General features: G+C 36.8%; 2 protein-coding genes across 2 annotated transcripts in view; both read right to left on the minus strand.

The window, feature by feature from the left end:
* Nucleotides 1–20,871, minus strand: part of LOC139727868 (uncharacterized) — a 189,834-nt gene that overhangs the window by 155,794 nt on the left and 13,169 nt on the right. The gene's annotated exons all lie outside the window — the stretch shown is intronic.
* LOC139727881 (NACHT, LRR and PYD domains-containing protein 10-like) lies at nucleotides 5,996–12,774 on the minus strand. The gene is made up of 4 exons (XM_071638852.1): nucleotides 12,185–12,774; nucleotides 9,634–9,765; nucleotides 7,661–7,735; nucleotides 5,996–7,299 (listed from the first exon to the last, which is right to left on the minus strand). The coding sequence occupies exons 1-4, from the start codon at nucleotides 12,567–12,569 to the stop codon at nucleotides 5,996–5,998; spliced, it is 1,896 nt and encodes a 631-aa protein (XP_071494953.1). The 5' UTR covers nucleotides 12,570–12,774.

Below are 20,871 nucleotides of genomic sequence, written 5' to 3' on the forward strand. Positions count from 1 at the left end.
ACATCGCATAATACCAGGGAAGACCTGGGTTAGCTTTCACAAACATTTTGGCTACAAGAGTTAAAGGCAATTCTCTGAATGCAAGTTATCAAAACATCAGTCAAAGCTTGGGCAATATCTGATGAATAGTAAGTTAAAATCCTTTAAAGGGGAAATCGAGTCCAATAAACAAGTCTGATAAAAAAGAGTAAAACCTTACCAGTTTAACAGTAAAAATTTGAATGAAATCGGATGAAAAATAAGGAAGTTATCAAATGAAGATTTGCTAATTTCTGCCAAGCAGTTAAAAGTGGATATGAATATGCAAATGAGTGTGTTGACCATGCCATAACCTCACAATTTTCCATTGATCGCGTACCCCCCAAAAAACGATGAAATTCAATGTTTATGTTAATGAAATGTGAAACATTATGGTATTGCTGGTTGAATAACTTCAGAAAAGTGATCAATTAGATATATCAGGACTTGAGCCTCGGGAATAATTGCGTTTGAATGAAAAACTTGAAATTAAGTAAGTTGTGAGGGAATGACATGCCCACGTTGCCATTTGCATATTCATATCAACTATTCAAGAATTGTTTCCTCAAAAATTAGCGAAACTTCAAAATGTCATAACTTCCTTATTTTACATCCGATTTCGATCAAAATTTTACCAATGAACTGTTAATATTTTATTTTTTCTTATCAGACTAACTTGTATTTGGACTGGATTTCCCCTTTAAATATTGCCATGTTAGTGCTATACGACACAATACTGAGTTAAATGCAAGATACCTGGGAGTCACTGGCCTGTACGAAATGGAATTCTCTCCTATACACACAGTAAAGTTTGTATTTGCAGGAAATGACACATAACTCATTTTGGAGAAAAAAAAATATTGCATTTAACAATTACTTTTCAGTCACATGTAATTCTTAGCCTACTTTCAAGAATTGCCGTCTTTCTACTGTATTCAGAACTAATTCTTAGTATTGTAAAACAAACGAATAAACTTGTTGATTGTGAATTGCAACTCAACACTTCGGAAGCTTGACATGTATGTAACACCTCCAGGAACATAACTGCAGTCTGTGAACAAATCGATGCCGACCTTGAAGATTGCATCAATTATTGACAAAGTGCTTTGGGGTGTACCCGAACCAAATTAGGCTCACGGCAAATTATACAATGCACAACACTATGGTCGTATTGGTACTGATCAGGGAGTGTAGATGATGCACTCATCATAAAGAGACCCCCCCCCCCCCCACCCAAAAAAAAAAAAAAATAAAAATAAAAAATAGATAAATAAATAAATAAATAAATAAATAAAAAATGTTTTCACTGTATTTAGCCTGTGGTGAACATCTGCACTCCCTGATCAGTACCAATAATGGAACTTAAATACATACATGATATTGTTCTTTTCACTGCGACGTTCACTGAAAGTACATGTAGGCTAACAGTACTGTATTGATTTTTCACTTTTGCTATTTCGAGAGAAATCTTAGAATGTTAGTGGTTTTCAAAAGGTGAGTGAGAAAAAACTTCTACCTTGCTAGAACCTTGGAGAAAGAAGTCAAACTCAATGGGTATACATGAATAGTCTATTAGAGTCTAATCAGTCTCATCATACTCCACATAATCATGGTATGGAGGGCTACTTTCAATCTCGACACAGCAGAATTTTTGGTAAAGACAAGAGGATATGAACAAAGAAAAAATAATGCATTGCAACTGGAGGGGGGAGGGTATGCAAGGCTGTCATGAACACGCGATGTGATCAGCAAGACTCCTCCCTTGTCAATTTGTCAGTCAGTTGCAAGACTCCTCCCTATTCTCCATGCATGTTGTACTACATTTCTGATACCTCTCTCCATGTGACAGATTTCAAGAATATCTCAGAAAGAAAATATTAACTACCGAATGCTGCATTTCCTATCAGGTCTACAGGAAAATTGCAAAGAATTCCAAACAAATAATAAATAATAATAATACATACAATTTCTATAGCGCCGTTCTCCACTTTGATTAAATGCTCAAGGCGCTTTACAATTGTACATCAAAGCAAACAGATTGAAAATACAAGTACATCACAGTAATAGAAGAAGGATGGAGAAGCAGAAAAAAAAAAGACATGAAAGTCTGTCTTCAAAAGACACTGGTCTTCAAAATGCACTGCTAAACAGATAGGATTTTAAATTACTCCTGAAAGATGTTATAGAGCTCGAGTCTTTCAGCTCACGAGGAAGTGAATTCCACAGTGTTGGTCCAGCGTGAGCGAAAGCTCGTTCCCCCCAAGATTTCCTAGAAAACGGAATATGTAAGAGACCTGAAGTTGAGGATCGAAGAGTTCGTGAAGGTTGGTATTGACGAAACAAACAAACATTGTAATCAGGAGCTGTTCCCTCAATAACATGATAAACCAAAAGAAGTATCTTAAACCGAATACGCTCCTGTACAGGCAACCAATGAAGACTCTTCAGGATAGGTGTGATATGACTGCGTTTACTTGACAAAGAAACAATACGTGCAGCGGCATTTTGTAGCTTTTGTAATTGGGCAATTTGCGAGTTTGGTAGATTGAAAAACAAACCATTACCGAAATTAATGCAACTACTGGCCTCTTATTTGCGTCCAATATCTGCTGATTGTATTTGAAGCACCTGAGGGAAAAAAATGAAATGGCTGATATTTTGATTTGATTTGTTTTGATTTCTATATTCCTTTTTGCACAAGAATATAACAGAAAGCCAATCGAACAAAGTTCTTGAGTAATATATTAACAGTGAATTACAAGGATATTGGTTGATGAATAAAATGAAGTGAATAAAACTGTTTTTCTTAGTAGTGCAAAACGATTTCGAGCAAGTGTCTTTACATAATAGATAACATTACAATTTTACGTACCAGCTGTTAAAATAAGACAATTACACATATCTATCAGCAATAAGAATACAGGTGACCATTATCGTAAGCACAGAGGACAATAGAATCGCTTTGTTTTGGATATCCCTGCCATTTCAAAACCAATTTTCATCAAATAAGCATTGAATTCCTCTTCGAATTATATAGGCCCCCTACCTTCATATTTCTTTAGAGGTTCGTCATTATGTAATACACGCATACACGCACACGGAGAACTGAAGCCCCAGCACATTCAAACCCCTATCAACCCCCACATGATTTACTTTATTCTAGTATACAGGTTTAGATGCACACTGTCAGTGAAGAAAAAAAAAACAATAAGAAGGTTGCTCTAACAGGTGGGATGCCTCCTAATAGGTCTGTAGTGCATCATGACGATGTGAGACATCACATGGCTAGCGGGAAAAAGATTATTAACATTCAAAATCATTATCCATGGTTCATTTCCTTCATATGGCATGTAGGCCTATAGATATACTGTATATCAGTATATCTTGCGATGTCCTTGTAATCCTCAGATGTTTGCACTTTTAGACGGGTTGTATAGAAGTAAGCGCATGCATCTTTCATTCTAATCCAGACAGGTTTGGCGTGATCCCCGATCAATTCTTCCATGACGTACTGGTGCTGGTAAAAAGAAATGATTACACAAGGAAAACAAATCAGTTGGCTTTGCAATACAATGGACTTAACTGCTCCCATAGATTCTGAAAATGAATGGATAGCAAAAAGTTGACTGAATCCATAAGCAAGTTCAAATTAAAAGGAATGACAGAATCCCTTCATCACATTAGCACATAGTGTCTTGCGTCAGTTTTTACTTACTCTGCTGAATTTTCTGGAAATAATTCATGTCTTTTTGTTGTTGTTTCTTCTTTCTTATTCATCATCATTATCAAGCAGAGTTACGACCATACTGTATCCTTTGTCTCTTGGGTGAAGATTTTCACATCTGTAACTTACACTTTCAACAATATTTGCAATAAATAAATTTTCCATGTTTATTTTAGCTAATGGATTGAATTCGGGAGTCGGGAGTAGGTAATCCCCCCCCCCCCCTTAAAAAAAAAAACACACACACACAAACAAAAGAAGTTAAAGCATCTAAAATCTGCATTTTATAGAAACTCATTTACATACCCTTTAAGTACATAATATTCATTGATTTGGCCCTGCAATTTTGAGTACTGACTTACTTGATTTCCAATTTCCACATGGGCAGTATACAGTGATGTACTATCCCCAGTCGATTTACTCTGCTGACTACACCATGCCTCGTTCTCTGCCAGCAGAGGTAATGTCTTGCAGGATTCATACAGTACACGTCAGGACATCATCGTCACCCACTTTGGTGCCATCGCCATCCCCTTCCAAGACATCCTAATGGGCTTTACATTCAATTTTCACCACCTGTTGAGTGAAGAATTTACAGGGAATAAAACTGAATTTCACTCAAAATATAGTCACTAACCCATCGTCATTCACATGAAAGATACTTCATAACTTCGTAAAATTAAAGATACAGTGAGTTTACCCGCTGGGCCGAGTTTACCCATAACTACGGTAGGGGCCTACCGGTAATTTGCAGAGTGTAGGCCTAGATATTGTAACGTTAACAACACTAACACGTTACAGTTAGAGCGTTCCCCGTTCTAACGTAACTTAGTCGTTAGATTTAGAAATAGAAAACTAAAACAAACGAGCAAAATCTTTAAGGGCGTAGCTTATTTCCACGCCTACAACAGTTTTACATTAAACGAGGGCGATTTTGCAATAAATCTTGTTATTCACCGACTTAGCTGACTTAGCAGACTCACCGCTTTCATGCAGGCCGGCCAGGCTAGAACTTTATCCCTTCGACGCCATCTTAGCTAGATCCGCTCCTTTATGCAGTGCGGCATGCAGTCAGCAGTGCAGTCAATCGAGTCGTAAGTGTAGTGTGTGGACGACCAAGCCTAGAACGAATGCGCACGTACTGTAGGCCTACGCACATCACGCTGCTGGGGCATGCAATCGCAGCACCAGCCAGCCATTCAGACAGATCCATCCGTACAGGTACGTACGCGCGTGCACATCTCCTTTCCCGCCAATTGTGCATTGATTATGGTCATAATCATGCATAGCACGAGTGGGCGCTAGAAGCGCACGCACAGGGCACCACTGCGTGCGTTGTGGCCGCGGCCGTCATGTCACAATACATGCGCTGCTGAGTACGAGTATAAGTGTTTATGTTAAACATGTGCGGTGTTTAGAACGTGTTTACGAGGCGTTCTAAATGTAAACGCGTCTGTTTAATCCTGACAGTAGAAGTGTTTAGGCCTAACCAACAAACATTTGGGTAATGCCCTAAACCATGAACGAAATCATTAACAAAGGCAACTCCCATTTTTTTCTAGCAGTTAAAATATAGGACTGTACATGCGAAACCAAAATATAAATTTATTACAGTTTTATTACATATTTTTAGGTTATCCTTTTTCCTTATTGATTAGGCATTTCCATGAAAGGCCTAAAACATGAATTATTTCATAGTCAGAGACTCCAACCCCAAGCACCTTCTGATCTGGAGATTCTCCCGCCTGAAACTCCAAGCAAACGGGAGACCCAAGTTTATGTGTGCGAAGCGCGAAGTTCCTAGGGTTATAGATGCTCTCTGGTGCTATCTAAGGCTTATTTTTGCAACATACGATAGCTATAAGTAAAAAATCCTTTCCAACGGGAGACATTGAGCCAGGGCGGGAGAAATTAAATCTCAAACGGGAGAACGGGGGATTTTGCAAAAATGGGTTTTCGGCGGGAGATCTCCCGTCGAAAACGGGAGAGTTGGAGTCTCTGCATAGTGCATCTTGATGTCGTAACAGTTTCCACTTTCTCGTGATAAAAGGAAACTAGAAAGTGCAATTTACACACCATTTCCAACACTTCTCCATATATATATGGACATATTGAGATTAACATAACGTGACCAGAATAAACACTCCAACTAAACACTCCAAGCTAAACACTTTAACTCTCAATACTTTACACGTGCTATACACACCGGGTGTTTAGATGTTAAACAAAGTGTTTAGATTTTTAACACTGTGTTTAGTTCATAAACATGTCGCATGTCGCATTTTTTACAGTGTACTTAGCACGATCATTGTCGAATAAATACTTAATATATACCGCTGCAATGTATTCTTGAAACAGTTTGTGGGGAAAAGAAACAGTTGATGTAACCAAAGATGAAATGTTGACATCGTGCCGACGTTCCCTTGTGATGACATCTTTTTCTATAGTCAAAACACCCACTCTGCAGCATGTGTCCATGGCATCATGACACTCTCTGAATTGTTCTTCAGGAAATGAGAGATTCCTGTGAAATAGACCCTCTAACGCTATCTCACTTATTTCTAGAATTGCCCTGCCAGCTTTCTTCAAATGTTCAACAATGTTGTGATTCTGTAGATTTTCACAAATTTTTGATGCGTAGTGTTCTTTCAGGAAAGAGATCATTTCTCCAAAAATCTGGGAGAAAGTGCGCAATTTTTGCATTTCTCTTCTTCTTTCTTCACTGAAGTCGTTCCACAGGAGGCAAAGCATTGCACAGTAAATAGGAAACGGGGCCATGTTCGACCGGATGACATCATTTTCCTGCATAAAACTGATCAAGCTTTCTGCAAGAGTGTCCTTCTCTTTAATTCGAAAGAACCTTCTAATATAAGTTGATAAATTCTCCATGTTAAATCCTTCGACGTTTAGAAAAGAGTAAGTTTCGGCAAGAATCCTGTCCATCATGAATTCATTTGTCCTCCAAGGGCGTGTTGTCACAATTACTTTGCATGAATTGTATTGCTCTGTTCGTAGAATGCGAATGACCTCACTGCTGCTCGTTTTACTTAACTTTTCATCAAACTCGTCGAAACCATCAAAGATAATGAGAATCCTACTCAGATTCGTTGAAATATAGTTATCTATCGTCTTCTTTGATGCAGTATTTGAATGAGAGAGGTACGTTTTGACAATACCACCAATACTTGTTGATTTCTTAATATCTCTAAGAGGTATTAGGAGCACCATGTCCAGGTCTTGGAGAATCCGTCCCTGGCACCAGTCCCAGACAATCTTAGCGCAAAGTGTTGTTTTACCGACACCTCCCTCACCCTGGATCAGCAGTCGCTTTGAAAGATTTCCATTTTCATTGTTTGTCAGAAGATCGTCGTATGTTATTGATGTCTTGTGCTTGCTACTTTGGTCTATTATACTTAGATTCGTATAAATATCATCCAATTCAACACGTTCCATAAAGTTGAGTGGATCCACCATGACCTTGCTTCGTGACATACGGTAATACTCCTTCAGCTCTTCCTTGCATTGCTGTATCTGTTCCTCTGTAAGCGATGGTGGTTCTTAGAAGATAAACCAAAATGATAGAAATAAAACAACATAAAATCAATATCACAAATATAAGAGTGTACATAAATACCTGCAGACACGTAGGAATAACCTGTATACAGAGAGGGAGAGAGAGAGAGAGAGAGAGAGAGAGAAAGAAAGGTTAGGAGAGAGGGAAAGAAGGCCTGTTATATGACATATCGCTCTTTATAATAGCCATGTTACATAATACAGCTGTATCATTGTACAAAGAATGTAGTTAAAAGAGATGAGATTTCCTAATGTTGAAAATATAAAAGTCACTCTGTATAATAGAATACTGCACTTTTTTAAAGACAACAAATGAGATTGTGATTATCTACACATTTTTCTCACTCAGCATTAATTCGTCTTCCTCATGAAATCTCCCTGGTATGTTTGGTCTTCGCCAGCAGGGATTCCAGCCACATCCTGAAATATTAAAATCATCAAAAACAACAACAGCATCACAATAAATGAACATTTCAAATAAACAGTATATCAGGGGAACAACTTATTTTCAACACCTTTTATGTTTCCTCTCTTTTCACCAACAGATTCTCAGGCAAACATCATTTCAAGCATATACGTTTTCGATGCGTGGTCTCATCCATTCATCCGTCATGAATGCTATTCTTTCTTTTATTTTACATAGAGTAACCATTGCAACTGATTGACAAATTGCCCTACATCGACGTAAATAAGCACTGAATTGATCAGTGTGTTAGTAGTAGCCATGATAAAAATCATCGGCGTACATAGTACTCGAGCAGGATTCGAACCTAGTAATCATTATTGATAATAATCTTTATATTTCATTTCATTCCATTTTTATTTCGTTTCCGGCCAAAACATATAATATGACAATTGCATATAAACAAATTAAGTACAATGTAACTATTACATTTCCAAATGAAATTTAGATACACGTCATTTGTTTACATGACTCAATAAACATACTAGTTGAAAAAAATACATAGGCAAAATGTGACTGAATCATAAGAAAGAAAAGGTCGGAAATGGAGGGGACTGCTAAAAAGCCAAGCTTGTAGAATGCAGTCCCCTCGTGAGTCGTGAAAATTATAGTAATAATGCAACAAGACAATTTGACATAGTCCTCGGGAAAAAGAAAATAAAACAAGTACGCACACAAAACGCACACACAGACAAAAACAAAGCTGCTCTCTTTATACGCGTGGAAAGAATGAATAGGAGGTCAAAGGCCAGAGGGGGACAGGAAGACAGAGGAAGAGAGAGAAAAGGGCAAAGGAGGAAGAGTTCAAGGGTCAATGCCAGGGCACATGAGACTTTGGTCTTACCAAAAAGTGGACTATCTATAAGTAATATAACAGTTATGAAATAGATTAAGCAAAGTAAAGACATTAACAGCAAAGAAATCAGTTAGCAACTTTCGAAATGCAAATCCCCAGTGATATAAGAATTGATAAACATTTTCTTTAATTTCAAAGTAAAAGTGTTAAAACTTAGAGATTCTTTTATGCTGCTGTCAAGGGAGTTCCAAAATTTAGGTCCAGCGAAGGAGAATATAGACTTTGCAAAAATCGTCCTAGAGAGTGGTAAATGGAATTCTTTGATTTGTCTCGTGGGGTATGAATGTACAGTTTTATTTTGAATAAACATGGAATCAAACGCAAAAGGAAGGGATTTATCAATTTGTACATAAACTGACCTAAATTCAAACAATACAAATCCTTAATTTTTAAAATATTATTTTGATAAAACTAATCGCTTGTATGACATCTCCACGACTCTCTACAAATAATACGAAGAGCTTGTTTCTGCAATAATAACCTAGATATGAGGAGTAAGTGTTGCCCCAGGCGAGAATGCCATAGTTCAGATAGGGTAAAATTAAAGATGAATATAACATTAATAAAACATTTTGGGGGAAATAAAATTTAACTTTATTGATTACGCCGACATTTCTAGAAATTGTACGGCAAATTGAATCAATATGCAAATTCCAGGTGAGCTTATTATCAAGGATCAAACCTAAAAATCGAATTGAAGAAACTTCTTCTACAACTACATTATCCAAATAAATGTTCTGAGATAACTTTTCCAAAGAATTACTAATTTTATATATTATATTCGCTAGTTCTGCTTACATGAGACAGTTTTGCGGTCTCCGTTATGTTGTAAAATATTAGTAATAATTTCATTTTTGTATCAAAAATTATGAAAAAAAATCATATATAACACCAAAGAAATACACACCTATACGCACACACACACACGTACACACAGACAGACACACACGCGCATAATCATTAACGCAACGAATGCAAATATATAATGTAAACCAATACCTTTTCGCGGTAGGTAGTCCGGATGATTGCTTTGCAGATATTTCCCAACAAAGAGAAATAGGATGACTATAGCAACAGGCACACCAATGGTGAGTCCAATGATGAGACCCAAATTAACACGTTTTCCTGAAACTTGATAGAGACACAAATAAACCATGTTTTCATTCATTACTGAATTTAGAAGACAGTAATATAAACATAAATGAATACTTATATATACAACAAAATGTAAAGATTTTAGTATATGTGTTTGAGTATGAATGTGTGTGTGTGTGTGTGAGAGAGAGAGAGAGAGAGAGAGAGAGGGGAAATATGTTTAATAGTGAAAACGAAGTGGTTGATTGCCTGAATACATATCTGACCCTTCATCACAAAACCAACAAAAAGTCGCTAGACATTGATGTTTAGTTAAAGGGCAGATTCTGAAAGATCGGACTCCAAGCTTTAGAATGTTGTATAACTTAATTCAAATGGAATCCCCTAACATATCTAATTATTGGAAAGAAAGCACGCACTCTGGAAAAGTGTGAAGTAAGAAATGAGGATCTAAAGTACGGGGTCTATTCAAGCGCTTAACTTTTATCAAGCCGTGCTAGCTGTGCGATGAATGTTACAAAACTGGATGAAGCCACTATATAGCAACATATGCAGGGGCCGCGGAACGTTTTTCAGTGTGGTGGGGGGAGGGCTTACACGCACCGGCGTAGCGTGGATAATAATGTTGTGATCTTGGGAGGGCGGCGGTTACCATAGGCGAGGGAGCCAAGCGACCGAGCCCGAGCGAGCGGAGGGAACGGGGGAGGGGGGGGGGGGGGGGGGGGGGAGGTGGGCCCCCACGGGGAGGACCTTTTGCATTTGGATGTTGTAAATGGTGCAATTTAATGCATCTGTTTGCGTCTGTTATCGACTTGAAACGGTCCCACTTGTTTAAGGTAGCAGGATGTTTTGATGTGGATTATTATTGAACAATTTGCCTATAAAGTGGTTGAATCTAAATAAACTTCTTGCATTAATTCATTATTACAACTAATTTCATGAACGTTGTCTGTTACTATCCGAGGGAGCGAAGCGCCCGAGCCCGAGCGAGAGGAGGGAAGGGGGGATGTGGGAGGGGGGTATCCCGCCTCCCACGGTGAGAACTTTTTGCATTTTGATGTTGTAAATGGTGCAATTTGATGCATGTTTTTGCGTCTTTCATCGACTTGAAACGGTCCCACTTGTTTAAGGTAGCAGGATGTTTTGATGTGGATTATTATTGAACAATTTGCCTATAAAGTGGTAGAATCTAAATAAATTTCTTGCATTAATTCATCATTACAACTAATTTCATGAACGTTGTCTGTTAAGCAATCAAACAGAAAAGGCATGCACACTAGGGTGTACAAAAGGGATATTTCTCTTCCCACACGAAGGTGATTTTACATTTTCAGACCTGAAATTCAGCGATCTGGTGCAAACTTTGGTGCAATACTTGGATTTTTTTTTCTAGCTCCCACCCCCCCCCCCCCCCCCCCCAAAAAAAAAATATTAATGGAAATATTTTGGACTTTTTTCAAGAAAGTGTTAATAGCAAAATCACGGCATTTAGCTGTTATTCCGCGTGTGCATCATCTGTGTGTATGTACAAAGTCTAATGAGGTAGAGGGGGAGGGTGTGGGAGGGGGATGCCCCCGCCCGCTCGACGGAGCTTTTGCGCTTTTAAAATCAAGATGAAGCGATTTGAAGCAAACTTTTTGTGAGAAATTCGGGTAGTGTGATTTCCCCCCGATTTTTCCCCTTTCTTCTTTTTTTTTTCTTTTTTTTCACGACCCAAAAGAGTGGGGGGGGGGGGGCCTGCAGCCCCCCAGTTCCGCGGCCCCTGCAATGAAGGTATTATCAGATTAAGCTGAGATACAAGATGTTGTATTACCACATTCTGTTCATGATTAATGCCAACTTTCAAGCAGTAGCGTTTCCCTTTCAAAAGTTATTAGAGTTCAAAGTCAAGAGTGTGCCAAGGATTTTAAAGAAATTAAAAGGGGCCTGTAAGACGTACCTGATCACACTACTCTACCAGAAATGGTTGTCGAAAAACTGCTGGAAAACACTTTTCCACTCATTTTATGATCCAAAGCTTCAGAATAAAACGAAGACAAAGACTTACTCTAACAGAAAGTATAAAGACTTGGTTGACCTGTTCCACTTTTTTGCAGTTCTCATAAAATTCAAGGGGTGCGACTTTTTGTTAGTTTCCCGATGCACGGTCACATTATCATCATTGTGATGACAAAACAATTGTCGTAAGTTTCTTCTTCTTCTTCTTCTTCTTCTTCTTCTTCTTCTACTTTTTATTTATTGAAATTGCTTAACATTTCTCTTAAGTGCAGCTTTTCTTTTTTATAGTAAATTGGAGACCAGTAAAATGGACACTTTTTTGTGCGGAAAGGTTACTTTGCTCAAAATATGAATGAACAAATCTCAATAAGAACATTCTGATATTTATTTAAATGATATTTATAATAGTTTGCCCGTTCTTATTCAGAAACATAGAATTGGCGAAATTTCACGAAACCTGATGAAGGCAGAACTGTGATTTCTCTGGTCGACGTTCCATTCAGCGAGTCACCGGTAGCCATGCACACGAAGGTTTGCTCTGTCCCATGTTTAGCTGAAACAGTGATAGTCTCGAACCTCTCGTATGTGCCGTCAGAAAGTGTGTTCTGTTGTGAAACCACGGAATTCAGTCTCTTTCCAGACTCCTCCGTCCATAGCATGGAAATGTTAGGACTGAATCCACTCACGACACACGAAAGATTTACAGAAGGGATGTTGGAGGGAGATTGATATGTACAGCGGCCTTGACGAGATTGACTTCTATCAGCACATTTCTCAATCGTATGTCCTGATGCCATCGCTAGGAAAATAGGAAAATTATTTTGAAATGATGTATCTGTCATCTAATCTTTACTCGGCAAATAACTGACATGACATGATATCACCTGATACTTTGCGTAGTTTAACGAACAGCTGTTATCGCTTTTGTTTTCTTTTAGTTTGTGTTTCTTTGGATTTGCTATTTTACAAATGAGACTACAACCTAAACAATGTTCAGATGAAGAAACATTATCATCACAATTGGATGATAACACAAAATAAACAAAAACTCACCTTTTTACATTTGAATTCGCAATTTAGGATGATTACATCTACATATAGCTTTGACTAAATACCAAAATTAATGTTACTATACCTAAAAATTCATTAGAAATATGATTAACACAAAAAGAACAGTAATGAAACGAAAAGAAATGTCATTATTCATAGTGTAGTTATAAAGTTAATAAGAAATAAGCATGTTTCTAGTGCTGAGAAATGCAAAAATGAGACAAGTGACTGCACATGTCTGAGTATGTCTTCTGCAAGTGAAAATTTTGTTTGTCATAGAAAACTCGGTCATCAAAAGTCTTACTTCATCTTAAACTTGGTGGTTGCTATGGTAACGCCTTTGTAGATACTGCTGTTTTCAGGGGAAAAAAAACACCTTGATATACCTTGTACCATAACATTATTCATAACTGATCTATATAGAAAGTTCACACACAAACTGTCCGCAGTCTAAGTCTGTTTGTTTTAAGGCATAAAAGGTAATGTCAAATAGGACAGTTGCTATGACACCACAGTGTGGAAAAGTGCCCCCACCAAAAAGAAAAAAAGAAAAAAGAAAAAAACAAGGTCCATTTGCTAAAAATAGTTTTAAATGTCAATATTGTTCTCTGACACAAAATCATTATAATATAATTATGATGATGATACTATAAACAATAATTACTATGGTTTTAGAATGCAACGTATAAACTGTATAGCTTTATTGAATGATAACATGGGGAAGTTCAGCTAAGATGAATATTGATAAGTTATTCTTTATTTAAAAAAAAAGTTTTAAGATGTATTTATAGATTTAATTTGTACGCACATATACTGTTCCACTTTTCTTAGATTGTACAATTTTAAAGATGGATGATTTGTATTCGATGAATTAATGAATTTGGATGTATAATTTGAATAGCTATTTTTTGCCTGAAGTTTAGGAGTTTCTATTTTAGAAAAAAAAATAAAGAGATACATAAATATCCAACACGACAGAGTGATATGTATTGTAGTATATATATATATATATATATATATATATATATAGACATATATATAGCAATAATAATGTCACAGTAGAGGAATGCATTAAATGCCAATTAAACCTGATTTCCATTCAAAATTTGAATTTTCGGGGGCCTACCCGTTCGTTAGGGATAACAGTGCGAATGAACTTTCATAGTGATATTTTATATTGAGGTGTTAGTGATATTAACACTTCACTGTGATGTCACTGTGAAAATTCATTCGCACTGTCATTCCTGACGAAGGGGGAGGCCCCCGAAAATTCGGACTTGATTATTAAATCAAGGTAATTGGCATTCAATGCATTCCTTTACTGTGACATTATTATTGCTATATCTAGTACTGCCAATACGCGGAGCAACTACAATATATATATATATATATTTATATATATATATATATATATATATATATATATGTGTGTGTGTGTGTGTGTGTGTGTGTGTGTGTGTGTGACCGTGCACCTCAAAACGAACATAAAGTCGCACACACTGATTTTGCGTGAGGACTGAAAATAAGTGAAATGGGTCAACCTAGCCGAACTTGACTTTTTCATATTTTCTAAAAGAGCGGGTCTTCTTTTACATTATGCTAAAATTTGGTATCATAAAACGGGCAGGAAAGTGTGTTTTTTAGCAGTTTATCTCTGACATTTTGGTAGAATAGTGTGATTAGGTGTGTCTTTAGAATCCCTTTTTCATTTCTGAAAAAAAAAAAACACTCTTCACTTTCAACTCTAATAACTTTTGAAAGGATAGTGCTACTGCTTTGAAATTTGGCATTAAGTATGGAATGTGTTGATGAGGCATGCTTAATTTCACTTTAATCTCCTAATCCTTTCATTGTTGTTACTCTGGTGGTTTACTTCCTGTTTTTTGTTCCATTCATCGCACAGCCAGCACGATTTGGTAAAGATTAAGCGCTTGAATAGACACTGTACTTCAGAGCATCTTTTCTCAGTTCACACTTTTCCTGAGTTTGTGCTTTCTTTCCAATATTTAGATAGGTTAGGAGAGTCCATTTGATTTGAGTTATACATCGATTTAAAGCTTAAAGTCTGCTCTTTCAGAATAGGGTCTTAACTAAAAATTCATGTCTGGCGACTTTTTGTTTGTTTTGAGGTGCAGGGTCACATATATATACTTATAAATATGTATATATATATATATATATATATATATATATATATATATATATATACAGCGTGTCCCAGAAAAAACGAAACCGAGTTTCATTGCAATTTTTTTGCGATCATAATCACATTTTTTTTTATCAGATATGCATGAATGGAAAGATTTACTTCTCTTCTTTCATTTGATGTACAACTCATTGTTCATAATTCGTGCATGGCTGAGTTAGAACAATAGAAAGTAATGCTACTAAATTTTCATTTGCACGAGCAAATGGCGACTTTGGATGAGTTTTTAAGGCTTTTTCGGCAATCCTTTGTAAAAAAATGAAATCGTGGCCTTAATATCCATTCTTTTTCCTTTCAAATGATATCTCATGCGTAAAAAATGATCTACGGCTACTCAAAAAAAAAACTTAATTTGAAAATATGTGTCCATTTTTACTCAGAAAGATGGATAGTAATCAAGGAGTCAGTTAGCTTTCCCGACGCCTGCCCGACTTGGCAGATAACAATGGCCTTCATGCTTCAATGAATTTACACAAACACGAAGGGCGGGGTTAAAAGGGAATGTTACAGACGGTTCGGAATAGGGTCATAAATTAGCACATGATCCAACCACAGAGCAAGGGTGTTCATCAGCGGAATGTGAAGGGGGATGAAAGTAACTGAAAAAGCCTTCCGAGCCCCCCCCCCCCCCCCCCCCCCTCCACACACACATACAAAACAGAACAAAACAGAAGACGACTTTTTGCCCTGCACTTGTACCTTTGAAATGTTAGAAGCGCAAGTTCAGTGATAAATAAAGCGAAGAACACTCTTTTTCTTCTTCCCCTCCCCCTTCAAAAACTTCAAAACCCTGTCAGTGATGAAGGACTAAGCACGCGTGAGGGAAATGTAGAGAGGAATGAAAACAGTGAAATAAGTTTAAGGTATAAAATCATCAAAATGTGTAGATCGATTTCCCGTAGCCATTGGACTGCGTGCAACCTGAGAATACTCACGATATTAATCTTCAATTATTGGTTATGTCTCATAGCTTATTCTAAATAAATGACAACAAAGGGCTGTCCGTCTCATACAGCATCCTCTGTAAATACCCCCTCCCCCAACAACATTCACTGTAGCACTGCGGTTGTTTTGTGTGAATTCAATGGTGCAGATGAGCCCATTGTCTAATGCTATGTCGGGAGAGCTGAATGCTCGTTTTCTTCGACTATCCGTAGAATCGGCAGAAATGAAGCATGCTTTCATATAGATTTTTCTCAAGCATGCGTTATTCATTTTTGACGCATAAGGTCTCATATAAAAGGAGAAAATATGAATATTTGGGTTAAGAACTTTATTTTTCGAAAACGTAACGTTAAAAGTCTGAACAATTTACTTAAAGTCACCATTTGCGCGTGCAAATGAAAAGTTGGTAGCACCACTTTTCATTGTTCTAACTCAGTCATGCATGAACAATGAACATTAAGTTGTACATCAAATGAAAGAAGAAAAGATTTAGTCAAGGCGCTAATTCCTGTACGGGCCTTAATTAAGGAGTTCGTTCAACCCACCCCGCAGAAAAGGTTTGACCACACAGAGTGGTAGATGGGACCTCCAGGAACACCCCTAGGTAGTATGGGAGTCGAAATTGTGGTATCAATACAATTGTACAGGCCATTTTAGTTGCGACAAGACCTTATTGTTCGAAAAAGAGTCTGCGCACGCCAAGACTACTACACGCACCACTAGCACTGCTACAGGCGCCAGTGCCAGTGGTGCGTGTAGTAGTCTTAGCGCACGCAGACTTTTTCCTCGGCAAACAAGGGTTTTTGCCAGCAAACTCACTAGCTGAGGTCAGTGTAGTTTAGTTTCTAGCCGTTTTTATTTCGTGTATATTTTTTCCGAGTTGCAGCAAGCCCAGTGAGGTTGCATACCCAGTGATTGTGACCCCAAACCGTTCGGGCGTCGCAATCACTTGGTATGCGCCTTCGCTCGGCTTAGCACAATAAAGTGGGCTTCTACACATGCGCAAGCTGCAACTCGGAGAGATGAAAACGAAAAAAAAAATGACTAGAAACTAGACTGGGGTCGGTTACGGCTGGCACTGAAAATTACAACATAATCACAGTTTTTTGCAGTTATTTCATGAATAATTCCTCAAAACACCGTAAAACCATATATATATGTTGCTAGAGATGTCAGCAAAACAATGGTATACATTGTAAGTTAAAATATTGTGCATGGTTACCATGGTAACCAGATGTATACAGGTGATTGATAATCCAAAAAATGCCTCCAACTGCTGCAAACTTTGGTATTTTTTGTTCAGTTTTTTTTTTTTTTTGTAGATAGGTGAATTAAAAACAAACATTTCTACTGATTATTGCTCAAAACAGTTTTTTTCCTGTTGCCATGGCAACCAGTAATATCCAATCAGGATTCAGCTGTCAATACTTAAGAACTAATGCCCATATTTTCAAAAAGCTCAATAAGCATGTCATTCTGCATAATTGTACCATTTACCGTACTTTTAACACATATTTGACTTCAAATTACAGGCAAATGTTGTTTCCAGCAATGTATGGACACAAAATTCCCTTCAAAATATATGTTAATACAGAGAGCAAAGCCGACGATATTCTGATATTAGCTTTTTAGAGTATATATTTACAGAGAAATGGTTATTCGAAACAACCTTGGAAAAGAGCAGAAGAAAGCAATTGATTGTTCTTGTTCTTAAAGGAAATTTATTCAAGAATGCAGATAAATTCCTTTCTAAAGAAGGAATATACACGTACACTGCATTATCCATCAATGGAATTAAAAGCGTACTTTTTCGTTGGTAAGCTAGGGTTAAAAATAAAAAAAATAAAATGAAAAGTCATGACATGTAAATTTGTATTAAAACGTGCAGTAATGAATTAATGCTATTAAGGAGGGAATGAGGGAAAATCTTAGGGGTCCTATCCGTTTTATCCAGGTTAACTTTGTAGTGTTGAGGTGAGTAGTTTAACCCTATAAAGCCCAAGGGGGGGGGGGCACATTGTGCCCCCTACCATATCTTCGTTTGCCGCTCCTAAACCCTTTACCCGATTTCAACCAAATTTGGTGGCTTTTCCTAAAATCTTATTACAAACATTTTGATATATAATTTAGGTATGTCCGATATTCCTCTTTGCTATGGCAACCGTAAACTGACAACCATGTTAGTCAGATTTTGTATGATTTTCTGTTTCAATTTCAGTTAACAATATAATTATGGATGAAATTGGGGTTTTCTTGGCTATAGTTTGCTAAAGGAAAGAAATGTGAAGTAATTATGGTTGAGAATTACCCTGAAATGGTCTTCTTATTATTTCCTTTATTTTCTATAAACATAGGCATCAAACAATAGATATAATAGAAATAATCGAAAATACAGCATTTTTGAAAGATTGCCTTTTTATTTTGTGTTATCTTCACACAAGCTTTGCCTGGAATATCATTTGTTTATCATAATATCAATCTGTAAACTTAAAATGTCAGTATTTTGGAAATATGAAATGTGATACAAATATATGCACCCATTCCAAGCAATACGTAACAGGTTTCATATATTTCTTTATATTGTAATGAATTACGCCCCCACATGTTGACCTTGAGAAATTTCAACCATAACAAATAGTGAACGTTGACTTGCTCTTCCTTTGTAGTAAATATGAAAATGATTAATATAAAATAACAACATATTTACTGGGGATAAAGAAATAGACAGAAAAAACATGATTTTAGCATATTTTCTATGTATTTTTTATATTTTGGGAAATAGTGCCCTCAGTGGGTAACCTTGAGAAATGTTGGGTCATGTAGAGCATGAGTTGCTCTACCCATGTGCCAAATATGACGGTCATACATCATATAATAAAGAAGTTATGTAGGGGCACAATGTGCTGCCCCCCCCCCCCCCCTTGGGCCTGGAAGGGGTCAAAATAGCTTGGGCTTTATAGGGTTAAGACCCGACCTACAATGGGTGATCATGAGCACGTAAGGCAAAATAAACAAACGTGTCTGGATTCCAGATATTTTTTTTTCACTTTATCCTACTTTGTTATGGCAAACTTATAAATGACTGTGGAAAATAGAAAGTTATCTGAGCCCGAAATGTCCTTAAAATACCCTGATCCACATATAAAATTGTTGAACAAAAAAAGTTACAAAACTTGTACTGTAATGTATAACATTACAAAGTACTGAAAGTCAGTCACATTGTGAGCTCTAGTAACAGGCATAACAAGAAATTCATATCAACAAAGAACTGACGATTCGAACTTGGTTATGAAATATCAACATAAGTTGTCCAAATAATGATACCCTATATCGACAGAATGAATCAAATTTCGTGCACTTACAGTCCACGAAAAGCACGAACAATGTATCTACACTTTAGATATAGCCTATAACAAACAGAATGATTCAAATCTCGTGCACTTACAGTCCACGAAAAGCACGAAAAAGTATTTACACTCGAGATATTTTTTTTTTCACTTTTATCGCACGCTGGTGTGGTACAAACATAAATGCTGATGGTATATTTGAGACAGAAAGTTCTCTGATTGTCTGAATTGTCTGACCCTGAGACGTCCTTAAAATACCCTGATTCACAAATACCTCGATTCACAAATAAACTTGTTGAAAATAAAGCTAAGATACTTATATATATATATATATATATATATATATATATATATACAGTGTATATATATATATATGTATAACGAAGTACTGAAAGTCAATCCATCACACTGTGAGCTCTAGTAACAGACTTAACAAGAAATGAAAAATTGAATTCATATTTAACAAAGAATTGGTAATTCGAACTTGATTATGAAATATCACCACAAGTTGTCCAAATATATGTATAGCTTACCAACGAAAAGTACGCTTTCAATTCCATTGATGGATAATGCAGTGTACGTGTATATTCCTTCTTTAGAAAGGAATTTATCTGCATTCTTGAATAAATTTCCTTTAAGAACAAGAACAATCAATTGCTTTCTTCTGCTCTTTTCCAAGGTTGTTTCGAATAACCATTTCTCTGTAAATATATACTCTAAAAAGCTAATATCAGAATATCGTCGGCTTTGCTCTCTGTATTAACATAGATTTTGAAGGGAATTTTGTGTCCATACATTGCTGGAAACAACATTTGCCTGTAATTTGAAGTCAAATATGTGTTAAAAGTACGGTAAATGGTACAATTATGCAGAATGACATGCTTATTGAGCTTTTTGAAAATATGGGCATTAGTTCTTAAGTATTGACAGCTGAATCCTGATTGGATATTACTGGTTGCCATGGCAACAGGAAAAAAACTGTTTTGAACAATAATCAATAGAAATGTTTGTTTTTAATTCACCTATCTACAAAAAAAAAAAAAAACTGAACAAAAAATACCAAAGTTTGCAGCAGTTGGAGGCATTTTTTGGATTATCAATCACCTGTATACATCTGGTTACCATGGTAACCATGCACAATATTTTAACTTACGATGTATCCCATTGTTTTGCTGACATCTCTAGCAACATATATATATGGTTTTACGGTGTTTTTGAGGAATTATTCATGAAATAACTGCAAAAAACTGTGATTATGTTGTCATTTTCAGTGCCAGCCGTAACCGACCCCAGTCTAGTTTCTAGTCATTTTTATTTCGTTTTCATCTCTCCCAGTTGCAGCTTGCGCATGTGTAGAAGCCCACTTTATTGTGCTAAGCCGAGCGACGGCGCATACCAAGTGATTGCGACGCCCGAACGGTTTGGGGTCACAATCACTGGGTATGCAACCTCACTGGGCTTGCTGCAACTCGGAAAAAATATACACGAAATAAAAACGGCTAGAAACTAAACTACACTGACCTCAGCTAGTGAGTTTGCTGGCAAAAACCCTTGTTTGCCGAGGAAAAAGTCTGCGTGCGCTAAGACTACTACACG

The sequence above is a fragment of the Diadema antillarum genome, unplaced genomic scaffold (genome assembly GCF_040938485.1).
Source record: "Diadema antillarum isolate AM-2024a unplaced genomic scaffold, OU_Dant_1.0 seq00000157_RagTag, whole genome shotgun sequence".
In the NCBI taxonomy this organism is placed as follows: domain Eukaryota; kingdom Metazoa; phylum Echinodermata; class Echinoidea; order Diadematoida; family Diadematidae; genus Diadema; species Diadema antillarum.

What these genes read in the sequence shown, in the direction of transcription:
- LOC139727881 (XM_071638852.1), bottom strand. Translation starts at nt 12,569, where the DNA reads ATGACAGATACATCATTTCAAAATAATTTTCCTATTTTCCTAGCGATG. An exon ending in CACAGTTCTGCCTTCATCAG is followed by an intron (nt 9,766 to 12,184) that starts GTTTCGTGAAAT and finishes GTCTCTATCAAG; the next exon opens with TTTCAGGAAAACGTGTTAAT. An exon ending in GGAAGACGAATTAATGCTGA is followed by an intron (nt 7,300 to 7,660) that starts GTGAGAAAAATG and finishes TTATCTTCTAAG; the next exon opens with AACCACCATCGCTTACAGAG.